The 16,058-nt window shown below is 34.6% G+C and overlaps 3 protein-coding genes across 4 annotated transcripts; all 3 read right to left on the bottom strand.

The window, feature by feature from the left end:
- Positions 1–467: 467 nt before the first annotated feature.
- On the bottom strand, positions 468–3,018 carry LOC104114703 (wall-associated receptor kinase-like 20). Of its 2 annotated transcripts, XM_018777167.3 has the most exons (2): positions 2,144–3,018; positions 468–1,981 (listed from the first exon to the last, which is right to left on the bottom strand). In XM_018777167.3, the coding sequence occupies exons 1-2, from the start codon at positions 2,871–2,873 to the stop codon at positions 1,002–1,004; spliced, it is 1,710 nt and encodes a 569-aa protein (XP_018632683.1). In that variant the 5' UTR covers positions 2,874–3,018; the 3' UTR covers positions 468–1,001. The 2 variants fall into 2 exon arrangements, with proteins under 2 accessions (XP_018632683.1, XP_070035831.1); XM_070179730.1 differs by having other exon boundaries at positions 468–3,018.
- A 559-nt stretch (positions 3,019–3,577) lies between these two features.
- LOC104114704 (peptidyl-prolyl cis-trans isomerase FKBP16-4, chloroplastic) lies at positions 3,578–9,925 on the bottom strand. Its single transcript, XM_009625214.4, has 10 exons — positions 9,716–9,925; positions 9,467–9,613; positions 8,793–8,848; positions 8,650–8,705; positions 8,216–8,273; positions 7,605–7,679; positions 6,703–6,792; positions 5,773–5,850; positions 4,033–4,073; positions 3,578–3,900 (listed from the first exon to the last, which is right to left on the bottom strand). The coding sequence occupies exons 1-10, from the start codon at positions 9,786–9,788 to the stop codon at positions 3,873–3,875; spliced, it is 702 nt and encodes a 233-aa protein (XP_009623509.1). The 5' UTR covers positions 9,789–9,925; the 3' UTR covers positions 3,578–3,872.
- A 2,819-nt stretch (positions 9,926–12,744) lies between these two features.
- On the bottom strand, positions 12,745–16,058 carry LOC104114705 (protein CHUP1, chloroplastic). The gene is made up of 2 exons (XM_009625215.4): positions 15,102–16,058; positions 12,745–13,291 (listed from the first exon to the last, which is right to left on the bottom strand). Exons 1-2 carry the CDS (start codon positions 15,939–15,941, stop codon positions 12,809–12,811), a joined length of 1,323 nt encoding a protein of 440 aa, XP_009623510.1. The 5' UTR covers positions 15,942–16,058; the 3' UTR covers positions 12,745–12,808.

Raw genomic sequence — 16,058 nt, 5'->3', positions numbered from 1 at the left:
GGCCTGTGGTCCTCTTTAATTGGGACTCCACCGGTCCACCCAATAGCCTATCAAAATCTAAAAGAAGAACAATCTTGCTAAAAATATTCTAAAATAAAAGAATGTTTGATATAGAATCAAATAGAATAAGCGCTGGGAGGGTGTTGAAGATATAATAACATAATAAAAATGTATTATTTCTAACAACTTCAATTCTTAGATGAGGTGATCACATATTTTTAGCAAAAGTCAATGAGTTTTTCTAGATTAGCATTCTATTTTGAATTAAGATAATTTTGCTATTTGAGATATTGTATGATCTCCCCTTTTGTTTATACTTTGATAATTTGTTTTAGATCTGAAATTAATCTGCAGGATTGTAATTTTCTCAATAATAGATACTGAGCAGCTCGGTGCACTAAGCTCCCGCTATGGCGGGATTCGGAGAAGAGCCCGACTATAAGTATCTATTGTACACAGTCTTACTCTATCTCAATATTAGGTACTGTTATATGATAAAAGGTAGAAATTGGTACACCATGTCAAGTAAGGAGAGAAGAAAGAACCAAAGGTTTCAAATCAAAGTTTCAGTATACACTAAAATGGCAATGATTAGCCAATAGCCACTTAAAGTTATGGTTGCCAATTTGCCCGGAGAACGGGAGTCTTGGAGCAACAATAAAGTTGTCTACGTGTTACCTATAGATCACGGGTTCGAGCAGTGAAAGCAGCTCGAACTCTCCCGGACCCTGCGTGAACGCGGGATGCCTTGTGCATGGGGCTGAACAACTTTCACATAATTGGAAATCCATGACTTCATTATTATTCATGCTTTCTGGTCAAAGTAAGGATCTCATCCCAACCTCAAACCTCCTTTATATCTTCTCAACTTCTCAAGTGTAACAAAACACTATAGTCTTTTCCAGGCATCATTTTCAGTACAATCAAAAGATCAATGCCTTCTACAAATTCAACTTTACACTAACTAACCTCAATTGGAAGGCTCTTCTTGATCAACTATTTCACTTAAGCAGCGAATTAAGATGCTGAACGACATCTTTCATGCACGGTCTCTCTGCCTTTTTTTCTCTTAAACATGCAAGTGCAAGCTCCAAGAATGTATTCATACCAGTCATTACCCGAGTCAAAGGCTCCTCCTCGCCAAGCAAGCGTCTGTCCACCACTTCTGCAACGGAACCATTGTTTGCTCGCTGAATAACATAAACAACCAAGTTGACACTATCTTCGTCTCGTGAGAAGTCAACTGCCTTCTGAGAAGTAAGAAGTTCTAGTAACACAACCCCGAAACTGTAAACATCACTTTTATCAGTTAGCTGGTAGCTACGAAAATATTCAGGATCCAAGTACCCTAACGTCCCCTGAGCACAAGTGGAGACGTGACTCAACCCCGGACAAGCCAATCTTGATAGCCCAAAATCTGAAACTTTGACATCGAATTCTTTATCCAGGAGTATGTTTGTAGATTTGACATCTCTGTGGTAGATAGGAGGGTAAGCAGCTGAGTGAAGATAAGCCAATGCTTCTGCAGTTTGTGAAGCAATTTTTAACCTTGTTTTCCAGTCAAGAAAGGTCGAATACTTTCCATGTAAATGATCATGTAGGGTACCATTGGAAATGTATTCGTAAATCATCAAAGGCTGTTCAGCTTCGACACAGCAACCTAAAATCTTGACCAAGTTCCTGTGATTGACTTGAGAAAGTATCTCTACTTCATTGAGTACTTGTTCAGTGCTCTTCACATTTCCTACTTTGGCTGACTTTACTGCTACAATAGTTCCATCGCGAAGCTCTCCCTTATAAACTTCTCCAAAACCACCATGACCCAAGATTCTGTCTTTTGAGAATCCATTTGTAGCTTTCTTTATCTCCTTGAGACAAAACATCTTGGCTGGTTTTCCGCCGTTGTTTGATTTTAGTATGTCTTCTCTTGTCTTGGCAAGTCTAGCCCTGGTTGAAAATCTACCTGATCTTTTCAAGGTCACTGCAATCATCACAATAGTGAAAGCCAAAAACAAAACAATCCCTATAGACATCTTTAATACAATTCCAGAATGTTTCTTCTTCTTCTTCTTCATGCAAGTTCCTAAGGTTTGGTTCCAATAATAGTCACGATTGCAAAAGCAGCAAAAGACACCATTTTTACCAGAAGGTGAACATGTAGAAGCACCAGAGCAATCAGATTGTGATCTACAGTGTGGTTCAGGTGGTGGAGACCATTGAATTTCCAATCCTTCCTCCCATTCATTAGCCGGCTTCTCAGCATCCAAGTGTAGAATGCTTCTAAATGCTCTGCACCCTGAGCTATGAAGGCGTATCTTGTACGCCGAGGGCATACCTCCAGCGACAAAAGTGCAGCATGGATCAAGACCACTTGCACATTGAAGTTCCCTTTTAGCATCTACATGTCCAGAGCTATGCAGATATTTGTGGCACAAACTAGAAGGTGTGCAATTTAAAGGAGATATCAGAAGCCGAGGAGAACAATTAAATAAGAAGATAGTGTTAGAAGAAGTAACGTTAAAAGGAAGAGTCTGGTTCAACCATAGTCCTTCACTAATTGGCATGTCTTGTGTAACACATGTACCAGGTAGCCAGGGTGATGGTTGCACCACCATACGCCGGAATGAGGCCATAAATCTGAGGATGACATAAGAGCTTCCGTTAAGTGTATCAAGATAGAGTTTTTGAGAGTGAGGATTACAACGAATAGAATAGTCACGGTTGCCACAGTCAGGATTTGTGCTCAAAGGATATGGAACTTCTAGAGAACCACAGTTTGGACATGTCTTCTGGGAATAAGAGTAATGAAAGAAGTGGAGTAACAGTGAGACATACAAGTGAGTTTTCCTCATGTGAAGTATAGTCATGGTCATATTGAGAGCAATGAACAAGGTGAAAAGATTGTGGTAGAAAGGATGTCAAAGGTAGGTAAATATAGGCAAAGAAAAGAGAATAAAGTGGGTACAACAACAATGAATAATTGAATATGCCTCGGTCCCAAACAATTTGGGGTCAGTAATACGAATCTATCATTCCTTTCATTTAGCTCAACTCATATCATCATCATTACCAAAATAAAAAAAAGTGCAAGTAAAAAAGATATATATATATATATATATATATATATATATATATAATAATAATAATAATAATAATAATAATAATAATAATAATAATAATAATAATAATAGAAGTTCTCTGCCAAATCTAAAACCTATTCCAAACAAGTAGGTATCACCTATATGGATTTTTCTCTTCCATAAAAGTAGGTATTCCCTTTTAACGCCTTCCCCAATAAAAGTTTCATACCTACGTACCGGTGTATCTATAGGTCGGCGCAGGACAAAAGAGAATAAAGTGGGTGAATGATTTTTTTCCAGAAAAGGTAGTAGAAAGAATCCAGTTAGACAAAAAGATTTTGGCAATCATTGGGCTAAGGGATTCTTATCTGAAGATGACAAAGGGCAGAATATTGATAGTATATCTGCAATTCAATTACCACTTGCGCGGAATGAGGTCTCTAATCTTTGCTTATTAAAGAAAGAACTTTGTCTAAAAAAGGAGAGTGACAGAGAAATGAATTCTAAGGATGATTTCAGTTCTTCATAAAGAATTCGTAAGTTATCAACAAATATACATGTGCAGTTCACAATTACTTTATCATTGTATAATTGCAGCCTGCGAGAAGTATGTCAACAACTGTGCCAATAATAAATAATGAGTTTGAACTATACAATATAGGAGTAACATATTTAGGGACATTTTCCTGGTAAAATACCAAATCAGGAGCAGATCTCTAAGTATTCTCAAAATTTATACAATGGCTGTGCACTTCTGCAGGCGACAAATCAATTATAACATGAGTATAGTGGTTATCCTTCAACGACTTTTACAGCAGTTCTGCACCAAAAGAAGAAGAAGAAGAATGTACAGTAAATACATCAAATGCTGAGGATAATGAAGCTAACTATTGAGTTCAATCAAAGAAATAAGTCAATTAATTTTTGAATGTTCTAAAAGCTGACTACTCACCCGAATGGGCTTTGTTTAATAGATAGCAGTTCAATATCCATCTGTAGATTAAAAAATCAGTAGGTGAGAAGTAATAAAGATACAAGAGCCGTATAATAATGTTAAACAGATAAAAACGTTCATTTAGAGAATAAGAAAATAATGACAGATAAAACTTGCAAAAAGGTATATGATAAATTTTGAGACGTCCATTTGGTGTAATGGTATTTGGGGGCTTATATACGACATTACAGTCTCAGCACAAATTTAAATCGAAGTTTTCTCTACATTCGTTCGTAGCTTGAGGTTTTCATTCAAGCTACAAAGTTGCTAGTTTTATCAAGTTACTGCAATATAACCACTTCGTAGCCATATGATAAAAAACACAAAGACACACATTATCATAAGGGGGAGACGCTGTGTAAGAGAGAGCAACATTATTTCTTTGTCAAAAGAAGGATGTTATGTTTTCCATCTCTCTAAAAGGTTAAGAGTTCCAGAAATTGATCATTTGGTGCGAAAAATTGAAAATTATTGCATAAATAACATTTTGCTTCCAGTTGAGAACCTTGAAATGAAAGCGTCCTGACATTGTCCATCTTGTGCATATATTCTCACCGTCAGTGCACTTAACACTTTATAGTTTTGTTTTCACCTATGTGGTCCCAAACCTTTTTACGATACCTGGCCTAAACAAATTGGTGGCCACTTTTAGTAAAATGATTCTTTTTTTCAAAATGGACTATCCTAGCGGTATGATATCCTACTTTCTATTGAAACTTATTGTGGTTCCGTTTTCTGACAGATCTCTTCTCATCTGGAGAAGCCCGGTATTGACTAAAGTCTTCAATCTGCAAATGACCACTCTCGCTCAATCTAAAGAAAAACGTTTACAAAATAAACTGATGAAACAATATAGGCCATGGTTTATGTTCTTAAATCATGAGATGGATCCTTGTACCACTATACTTGACTAAGCGTGCAACAACAACAACAACAAACCCAGTGAAATCTCACAAGTGGGGTCTGGGGATGGTAGTATGTACGCAGACCTTACCCCTACCCTGGGGAGGTAGGGAGGCTATTTCCGAAAGACCCTCGGCTCAAGAGAAACTCGACTAAGCATGCACTTGTTATATTTCACAAGTCTGAAGAAGCGCACTAGTACATCAATTAAATCTGAAGAAAAACAGTCAGTTTGGAGAAGGACTTAAAGGATGTTCATATGACATTTCTTCTGGAACATTCTTTTTCACAAAGAACAAAGCTACCCAGTGTCCCAACTGTCCATATAACAAAGAACATCTTAAAGATTAGGCTATCTTTGTTTTTGGAGGTTTACACTTTGATCCCACAAAGCCATTTTATGAGGCTGATGTAAAAAGAAACTTTTGCACACCCACATTGTTTTTCCCATAAAGTTAGAATGCTGTACATGTCGAATACGCTTTTCTGTTGATAAGAATGTTCTGCATCTGTTAGATGCCAATAAGAGTTTCTATCAGCACAACCTCTAGTTTATGGTGAAGAGACTCCCACTAGAAAGGTTTTCCGCTAGCCACATATTTGATTCTGATAAGTATTACTACTAAAGTAATGACGGTAATGATCTTTATTCTTTTGTAGCCAAAAATTATGACAGCAGTCAGCTGCATTCCGCAAACCAACTAAAAGGTAAAAAAGACCATAATAGATGCAAAAAACAGTTGAATTCAAACGGCATTCAGAAACTATTTGTAACACATGAATGCAAGAAAATACCTCAATTGTTGCATTTGGAGGAATTTCTTGCACCCCCTTTTTCCCATAAGCTAGTTCTGGAGGAACTATGAGCAGGCGCTGCAAAAACAGAATATTTTGAGTTCAAATGTTTATGGTAGCCATTAAAGTAAATAATCCATTATTATCAACGAAACTATGGAAGGGGAGCCTTGGCGTAACTGGTTAAATTGATGCCATGTGACCAGGAGGTTACGGGTTCGAGCATTGGAAACAGCCTCTTGCAGAAATGCAGGGTAAGGCTGCGTACAATAGACCCTTGTGGACTTGTGGTCCGGCCCTTTCCCGGACCCTGCGCATAGCGGGGGCTTAGTGCATCGGGCGCCTTTTTTATCAATGAAACTATGGTAAGTTAAATTTCATCGTCATAAGGCATGATACACTGAGTTATGACCAAGTAGTTGTGGTCCAGGACTCTCAGCTCAGGGGAAAAACATGAACCTTAAGGACCTTCTGATAATAAAGTGCGCGATGATCACATTAATTTGACCACAGTTATACTTTCAATAAATTATGCCTCAGTTCCAAACTAACTACTTAGGGTTGGCTGTATGGATCCTCTATATCCATTTTGCTCTATTCGGCCACATTTCATTTCAATATTGAATAATGCATTCTTATAAGGCAAATAGAGTTTCTCTAAAACTAGAGATTCTCTAACTCTCACATTTATTCTTATATTGACACATAAGTCTCCATTAAGATCAGAAAAACTCGCACAAAAACCAAACTTAATGAGAGTGTAACAATAACAACTAAGCCTTATTATCAACTAAAATAAAATAGAAAACAAATTCAAGTTTTAGCATGTTCCTCTCCTCAGGGAACAGCATAAGAGAAGGTTGTGCCGTCCTCTACGAAATAAAAAAATACCCTGCATGTGATGAAAGTACAATAAGCTAAATGCCCCACCTGTCCTCCTACTCGCATCCCTTGAACACCGAGATCTAATCCTTTAAGTACTGTTCCCCTCTCTGATTGACCAACGTCAAATCCATATGGCTACAGGAAGTGAAGGATATTGTATAATAAACATGCTGATATCCCAGAAACAGAGAAAGTAAGTCATATAGCTTCATATACAATAGATGCTCAGAAAACCAATCCATGACAAAAACAAACTAATCCCCCCAGATTTTGGGATTATAATCAAATCAAGTACACAACACCATAACCATAATGTTGGCAAACACAAGCAGTTCGAATTAACGATATCGTAAATCAAAGCAGGCAAAGTAACTGTAGAGAGTAAAGTAAGAAAAGCTTCTACAGCTCTTGATCCCTCTTAGATAATGGATGTTCCCGCTAACACTTTCAACGGGATGAATAAAAGACTCCAAAAATTGGCATCGCAAAAAGGGCAATATACTTTTGGGCCCTTGCTTTACTCAATGTATTCAGAAATTCATAGTTTTCTAAGAAATGGTTGCTCCTGGAGTAGACATCATATAGAACGGGATTATGAGAATTGACAAAATTTCCAAATCAAGGACCAGAAAATAAACATGAAGTGGAAGGATTCCAATACATTGGCATTGTCTGGTGGTACGGAAATGACATGGATCTATTAACTGAGCTAACAGGAATGTCATAACACAATTATCGGTAAAGGAAGTTTTAAACAAATTATTTCAAGCGAAGGTGCATGAGTTTCTATTGTACTAATTGCTACTTTTCCAAAGTGTAACTTGACTAATCATGCAATAGTATTCATTGTTTTACACGTCCCAGGTTTCCACACATTGAAACTTGTATCTGATATTGCCATACAAATTCTGAATACAAACTGAAAAAATAAAGCGGATCAGTCTTACTGTTCCCCCACCAACTCCCATTCCTTGTCTACTTGTCATGAACGTGATGTTCCTCCATTTAGCAACATAGTGGACCTACAATTATTACATAATACAATTCAGATTTTAAGAAAGCAGTCTGTAAATCAAGATTTCTGACAAATATATTATGCTTAAGTATGAATGAAGAGACTGTAAAGCACATCGAGACTACATACACTACATTTCCAAATATATCATATAATTAAAGACTCAAATTCTAAGGTTTTGGGGGCAACATCACCATGTGACATGTCTAACTATTACGATAAACAAAGCGATTACCAACATAGTAAATAATTCATTGAAGGTCCAACGCAGTTCTGGTAAGCTATGAACTAAATAATTTATATTGATGAAGCAATCCCTGAGATGTTGTTTTTAGCTTCATTTGACCTCTTGGTAAAGGTTTGGAAGTTCTGGAACTTCTATCTGAAAGCTCAAAATAAGAAGTTACATTTTACATATACAGTGCGCTTGATGGTGGATTATTAATAATGTGATGTTGCATATTTATCCTATAGACACATGTTTTTAGAGATAAATAAAACATTGTACTTAGATAACTCAATTCAACTTTGCCACAACCGTACTGCAACTCTAGATCCCTTCACGGCTTCAGCTCCATTGCCGACCTTCAAGTCATAATACCTGAGATATTTACATCAAAGAATGAAGTGAATAATCAACACATAAGACAGTAGTGGAAAAAATCGGGCTACTTCTAGCCTCGAAACTAGACTGGATAAAGATATGTATTTCTTTTTTCTTTTTCTTTTTTTTTGGGGGGGGGGGGGGGGGCAATTAATGCACATAGATAGAAAACAGGAAAGTCACAATGTCTTGGCATGAGCAAATGTGTACATTATATGTTGAACTAAGATATTGCATTCCTGGACTCGAGTTAGCTACACTTATATTGTTGCAAGTCCAAGGCTTTTATATTCTGTTAACAACTAACAACCAAGTATAGGAAATCCAAATGCAGGGAAAACAGTGATTCAATGCTTCAAAATTGTATACTAACTTTAGACCATTAGGAAGGGTTGTGTATTCACTCTCTGGTATTTTTGCTCCCCTAAGCTGCAGAAAGAAAAATATAAAAAAAATCCATAAATACAGAAAAGGAGATTTCCAACAGTGAGATATAAGGTGGTAAGTTATTCTTACAGCTCTTCTGCTTGTGCTAGCAGCTTCAGCCACATCACTAAGACAAAAGGCAGCAGCTGAATAGTGAAAGAGCCCAAATAAGTAACACAATTCATTAAAAAAAGTTTAGCCAATCGCAAAAAATATGACCTTTTTTATATTCAGAAACAATTCTTTTTAACTTCTCATTTTAATCTTAACGAGACAGTTTGTATCCACAGAAATATCTATAACTTGTTTTAGATCACAAATTTCAAAAGTATTTATTTATTTCTTAATATCCGTGCCCAATCAAATGCAACAGGTAGTATCTTGAAAAGAAACTTGAAGCAACTACCAATACTCTGAATACTAATTTCATTCAATAAATACCAATTATAACACATTATACAAAATCTAGAATGCAATGTATTAAAATGACGATTAGCAACAAATTTCAAGAAATATTGATTTTACAAGTCAATGTGCATAAATTTGAAGACATTTAACCTTAGTTATAGTCGAGGCGGAGCTATGATTTGAAGTTCATGGATTCTTATTTTGTAACCGAACTCATAGCTCGTCTTAGTTATTGGGTTTGCAATTAATTATTTATACATATTTAATGAATTTTCTTAATACAAATATAGGGTCTAAGCAAAATCTATTGGGTTCGTCCGAACCCGTAGCTAGAAATAGAAATGAAGGGAGCAAACCAGCTATAAGAAAAGAACCCATTAAGGCCCTTCTTCCTTCATTCTGCAAAGAAGGAATTTTGGGTGAAGCTTCCAATGGTGATGATGTTGAAGAGCAGACACAAGGTAAAGCTGTTCTACTCCAGTTGGTGGAAAAGGGTCTGTTTCCTGTCAATTCAAGAATCAAAATTTAGCTTCAGTTAATTAATAACATTATCATCTTCTCTTTCTTTGAGTGTGAGTGTGTGTGTGTGTGTGTGAGAGAGTTACTTGAGAGGGAAGTGGAAGGGAGAGAGTGGAGAAAAGGGGTGGATTTGAGAGGATGGTAGAGGAGAAGATCCATTGAAGAGCAAAAGAGTGTTGACAGTTGAGGAAGTAGGAACAAAATTAGTTATGGTTCATATTGAGTTTTTTTTTTTCCTTGTCATGTTTTTTTAGAGAGGGAAAATAGAGATAACATCCTTAATATGAACCACAATTTGTACACAGATCACTTGGGACAACCCCATGACAATATATTCCCGTCTTTCCTCAATATGAACTTCCAATTGTACATTTTGCTCTATTCTTTTCCCTAAGAAATACATTAAAGGTCCCTAAACTTAGAATTTCAACTGTAGCTATTCGTATCCGATCAAATCTTGATAGACAAATTTATTTGATTGTATGGAAAAGGGTCAAAAATGGCCTTTTAACTTATTGAATTTGGTTCAAAAATACTCTTCTTTCACCTATTGAATCATAAATGCCTTCAACTTTATTTTTTGGCTTAAAAATACCCTTAAGACTAACAATTGACTTGTTTTTCCGTATTCAGATGCTTCAAGTGGAAAATTGTGTAAAGTTTTAGCTGCCATTACCAAAAATACTCTTCCCTTCTCCGAAGATCTAAACAAATTTTCCGTCTTCTGCCTCATTTTTCATATTCTTGTTTCTTGTAATTAGGATTGTTCATTTCCCCCAATCTTATTAGCCAGTGGCGGACGCACATGGTGGCAAGCGGGTTCAAATGAAATCACTTGAGTACTACTATTTTACGACTAAAGTTATGTACTTTTAATATTGAACCCGCTTGCATAAAATTCTGGATCCGCCACTGCTTATTAGCATATTCTGATTTCATAGATGGATAGATTTTAAACGTTTTTTTTTTACTGTAATTTCAAAAAAACTCAATTTCAACTTATATTGTGATATCAATATCTTCTAGACCTCATTTTTTGGTACAACTGCAGAAAGATCGATTGATCAACTTAGTTCTCATCCACTTTACCGATGTTTCTTTATTGGATTTCCGCACTTACTAGGAGAATAGAATTTGAAAACAGTGAAGGGTCAAAATGTCCTTTAACCTGTTGAATTTGGCTAAAAAATAACCCTTCCACCTATCGGACCATAAATGCCCTCAACCTTATTTTTTGGAAATGTCCCCTAATACTAACGTTTGACTTGTTGGCTAGGTGGGTTTTTATAAAAATATATGTGTCACTTCTCTAGTGGTCCACATCAAAGGTTAATTTTATTTCAATTTAACATGTCGTTAGCAAGGGGTGTCAAACGGGCGGGTCGGGTTGGATATGAGCGAGTCAAAAATGAGTAATTTAAAAAACGGATAAATTATCCGACCCGACCCGTATTTGAGACGGATAAAAAACGGATTATCCGGCGTATAATATGACTATCCATATTATCCATGGCTTCTTAAATATGATCAATATTGGGAGAATTACTAGTCTCCCAAACTTGAGGAACTCCCAATTTGAGGTTTTACAAATGTAAAGGTTAAACGCATTAGTTATCCATTTAGTTAACTATTTTCTAAGTGGATAATATGGTTATTATCCATATTCGACCCGTTTTTAAAATTTTCATTATTCTAACTTATTTTTTAATGGATAATTTGGGTGTATAACTCTATTCTTTTAACCATTTTACAATTGCTCCCGGTCATCCTCTTCACCTCGTAATTCGACATAAGTAGAGTTTGGAGAGATTGATGAATTGTGAAAGATTTTAACCCAAGTATTGGGCGAAAGGAGACTTGGGTCACAACCGATGCCTGCTCCTCATCCGTTGGATTTTTCTTTCTTGTTTAATTTTCTTCTTGTTGTATCTGCTCTGAATATTGAGGGTATCTAAATATTAATGGTCTACTGCTTCTTCTTTTTTACTCAACAGATACTAATTGGTATTTTCAAATTCTATTCTCCGAGTAAGTGCGAAAATCCAATAAAGAAGCAAGTGGCAAAGTGGATGAGAACTAAGTTGATCAAAGGAGGCACATATGGGTAAATTTAAGACAATCGATCTTTCTGCAGTAGTACCAAAAAAAAAAAGGCCTAGAAGATATTGATATCACAATATAAGTTGAAACTGAATTTTTTTGAAATTACAGTAAAGAAAAACGTTTAAGACCTATCCATCTATGAAATCAGAATATGCTATTAAGATTGGGGGAAGTGAACAATCCTAATTACAAGAAAAAGAATAGGAAAAAAAGAAATGAGGCAGAAGACGGAGAATTTGTTTAGATCTTCGGTGAAGGGAAGAGTATTTTTGGTAATTGCAGCTAAAACTTTACACAATTTTCCACTTGAAGCATCTGAATACGGAAAAACAAGTCAATTGTTAGTCTTAAGGGCATTTTTAAGCCAAAAACTAAGGCTGAAGGCATTTATGGCCAAATAGGTGGAAGGATGATATTTTTTATTAGTAGGGTAAGGGTATTTTTGACCCTTTTTCGATTTGAAAATACCAATTAGTATATGTTGAGTAAAAGAGAAGAAGCAATAGACCATCAATATTTAGGACCATCAATATTTAGGTACCCTCAATATTCCGAGAAGAGACAAGAAGAAGAAAATTAAACAAGAAAGAAAAATCCAATGGTTGAGGAGTAGCATCGGTTGTGACCCAAAGCTCCTTTCGCCAATACTTGGGTTAAAATTTTTCACAATACATCAATCTCTCCAAACTCCATTTATGTCGAATTACGAAGTGAAGAGGATGATCGAAGCAATTGTCAACAGGATGTGTAAAGGATGATTGGAGCAATTAGAAGAAAAAAGCTACTAGTTCGATCGAATGGGTTCCAAATGTCACTGAATAACATTGACTATTTGAATTACTGGGTTCGAGATTTAGTATATATATATATATATATATATATATAGTCTTAGCCAAAAGCTACTAGTTCGATCGAATTAGTTCGATCGAATCCGTAGCTTATATACTACCTCCGCCCCTAAGATCTCACAATGCATTTATAAAGTTTTGGCTCATTTTCATTAGTTAGGAGCTACATAAATCTAACCTCCAATATTGCAAGTAGACAAATCATGAATGAATGACAAATACACATAATTAGGCACTAGAACATGATTTTCTAGCAGGAATCATTAATTCCTCAGTACAATCAGAAACAGTCTGCCTTTTAAAGCAATTGGTTTCATGTTTCATTTTATCACTTCCCTCTACCCATTTCTTGAACTTCTGTATTAATTTTCTCCTTTTGGAATGATCATTTGAATGGCCTTCATTAATAGGGGAACTTAAGCAAGATTCATTGTGTCCCATTGATGAACTCCTCCTCATAATTAATTCATGTTTTGGTACAAATTCTGTTACAATTTCTGTATTTTCTTCTCCCAAATTCAATTCTTGATCATGGTTTTTCTCTTGTTCCATTTGTTCTTGATTCCTCCTCATTAATTCATGCCTTAAACATGCATTGCACCACCTTAAGTATATTAGTTCTTTGTCTTCAGTAGCTTTATCCTTCTGCAGTTGCTCAAGTTCATTTGCCAATTCTTTGTAATCTTCTACTGTTACCACTTCCACATCATTCTGCAAAACAAGGAACTTTTCAATAATGTATTCATAATCTCATGCGAAAAAATCAGAAATAGCTTGATTTATAATTGTTAATTAAAAATTAGTCATAATTTTTTTTTAAAAATAAAAATTTAGTCACTTTTTTCATGTAAAAATAAAATCTACAAAACACCCTTAAAAATCCGAAAAAATTCCAGCATAATATACTGGAGTTTGAATTTTTTACATACGAGATTTTAGCATAATGTGTTGGAATTTCAGAATGTGCTGGAGTTCCAACATAATATGCTGGAAGTTTATACGTATGTGCTCCATAATCCAACATATTATGCTGGAATTTTCCGTATTTCAACTATGATATTTTCGTCCAGATTTTATCTCTGCATAAAATAGTGATTATTTTTCAAGGACTTTACAAATTCTGGCTATTACCCGTCTAAAAATTGGCTAGCCAATGCTATTTTGACTAATCTCATGTATATAATATATAGGCCGGTTAATTTCACGGATGGTTATGCAACTATAGATTTATTGCACTAGGTTATAAAACTAATTTTTGTAATGAAAACATAACTTAACTATGTCGATATGTCACATAAAACAAGAAATGGCGGAAAAAATGCCAAGTGAGTAGATAATATGTAAGTTGAGTTATTTTTCTAAGAGATGCCAAGTGGATATTATGTAAAGTAAGTTGCTCACATGACTACACTTACACGACAATAATATATATGTGGCAGTCTACTTGCATTTTTCGAGACCAAATTCAGTATTTTTCAGACATATTTTTATGGGGAAAAAAGCCAAATATAGCATTTTACTTTCATATATTGTCTGTATTTAATCTTTGTTATGTTATCGGGCCGAATTTATCCCTACTGTTATACTATCGGGCCAAATTTATCCCTACAATAAGCAAACTTTTAAAAATACCAATTGATTTGTTAAGTAATCCAAAATCTCCCAAATTCCTTTTATTTAAATTACTTGTTGTTCTTCTTGGTCCACTATTTTAATTAAAAAAATTACTATTGATGTGAATGCTAAAGTTACTAGACTATACAAATTATTTATAATTTTTTTTATTACCAATGCACTCATTTCTCTTTTTGTAATAAATAATAAATAAAATTGGTTTAAAATTTATTTATTTTTCAATCATATACACATCGTAGAATTTAGTGAGTATATTTATTGTATATTATATGCAGATGATCATCATGTATGTACATATATATTCAAATATATTTTATCATTATCTGGTTAGTATAGAGTTCGATCGACTAATTTAAGAGTGCAAAATGTATAGGCATTTAATTAAAGCAAAGTTTAATTAAACAATGTAAAGTCTCCGAGTAACTTCAACTTCAATCACTAATACTTGCAAAGTCTCCGTACATTTGGTGCAACGAATTAATTAAAATTGGGATGTTGTAAATACTTTTAGAATTTAGAAAAACTACCTAATTTAAAATTTTTAATTTACTATACTTTGTTTATTCGTTTGTATTATTTAATATTTTTTGTTTAATCCAAAAAGCAGGTAAATGCCAATATTATTTCAAAAATAGCGGACCAAGAAGAACAACAAGTGATTTAAATAAAATAAATTTAAATCAAAGTTGAATTAAACAATGTAAAGTTTTCGAGGAACTTCAACTTCAATACTTGCAAAGTCTCCGTACATTTGGTGCAACGAATTCATTAAAATTGGTTCATTTACATGTAGATATTACTTAAGTTATTTTTTTCGTTACAAAATTTAGTTTTATGAGTTTGGTTCAATAAACTATGAATAGGCTTATTGCAAAAAAAGGCTTACCTTGGATGGATTTGAATTCTTTCCCACTTCTAGCTTTCTATGTAGTCCAGTCTTCTCCTCTTGCAATTGCTCAATAGCCATTTTCAACTCTTCAATATGTAATTCCATTTTCTTGATAATATGATCTTTCATTTCTAGCCCTTGTTGATTTCTTGAAATTTCTGTTTCTTTAGCTTCAAGTTGAAAGTTCTGCTCCTTCAAAACAATTGAATGTTCTTTGATCTTCTTCAAAAGCTTCTTAACCTTTTTGTGAAGCAATTTATTTTCTGATTGTGACAAGTCAAGAAGTTCCATAATTCTCAAATATTCAATTACCATATTCTGAAATCTTTGGTTTTCTCCCTCCATTAGTGTTATTTCCTTATCAAAGAACTCAATTTTATTGATCTCTAATAACAACTTGTTTTGCATATCCATAAGTGCAATTTCTTGATCTTTCAAGTGAGTATATTGTTGAAACCTGGCCTCTAATTGATGTTCCCTCTCTTCAATATCATCCGTTCGCCTTCTTAAGCTTAGCAAATCTTCTTCAAATTTGCATTTATCTTGAAAATGAAAACTTTCTGCTGAATCTTTGTAAATGGTATGTGTAGAAGAATGATCATCTTCATATTCTGAATAATCAAGATTTTGATTAAGGCCAACTTCATCTCTTGAGATATCATGTTGATCAGTTATAATTTCTTGAGAATTTTCTTGATTTGTTGAATGTGTCAAAATTGAGCTTCTTTTTGTTGTGATTTTGGCAATAATATATCCAGTCAAAGTTATGGCTATAGGAATTCCAGCTTTGAGAAATACTGGCTTTATCATTTCCACCTTTGTGCTATTGCTTTCCATGTTTTGAATTGGAATTCTATTGATGAATTCAAAAAATTTTCAAAGGCAAGAATTGAAATGGAATATCGAGATTTTATTAGTGGAGTTTTTGGTAGGTTGTAACATTGTGAAGAAATG

The sequence above is a fragment of the Nicotiana tomentosiformis genome, chromosome 7, assembly GCF_000390325.3.
Source record: "Nicotiana tomentosiformis chromosome 7, ASM39032v3, whole genome shotgun sequence".
NCBI classification, from domain to species: domain Eukaryota; kingdom Viridiplantae; phylum Streptophyta; class Magnoliopsida; order Solanales; family Solanaceae; genus Nicotiana; species Nicotiana tomentosiformis.
This window is presented reverse-complemented; position numbering and strand designations above follow the sequence as displayed.

Bases quoted from the DNA above. Each gene is read 5' to 3' on its own strand.
- LOC104114703 (XM_070179730.1), bottom strand. From the start codon at position 2,873: ATGACCATGACTATACTTCACATGAGGAAAACTCACTTGTATGTCTCA.
- LOC104114704 (XM_009625214.4), bottom strand. From the start codon at position 9,788: ATGGATCTTCTCCTCTACCATCCTCTCAAATCCACCCCTTTTCTCCAC. The intron at 9,614-9,715 runs GTAACTCTCTCA...TTGAATTGACAG, and splicing joins CCCTTCCACTTCCCTCTCAA to GAAACAGACCCTTTTCCACC. The intron at 8,274-8,649 runs GTTAGTATACAA...TAAATATCTCAG, and splicing joins ACCCTTCCTAATGGTCTAAA to GTATTATGACTTGAAGGTCG.
- LOC104114705 (XM_009625215.4), bottom strand. From the start codon at position 15,941: ATGGAAAGCAATAGCACAAAGGTGGAAATGATAAAGCCAGTATTTCTC. The intron at 13,292-15,101 runs GTAAGCCTTTTT...CTTGTTTTGCAG, and splicing joins AGAATTCAAATCCATCCAAG to AATGATGTGGAAGTGGTAAC.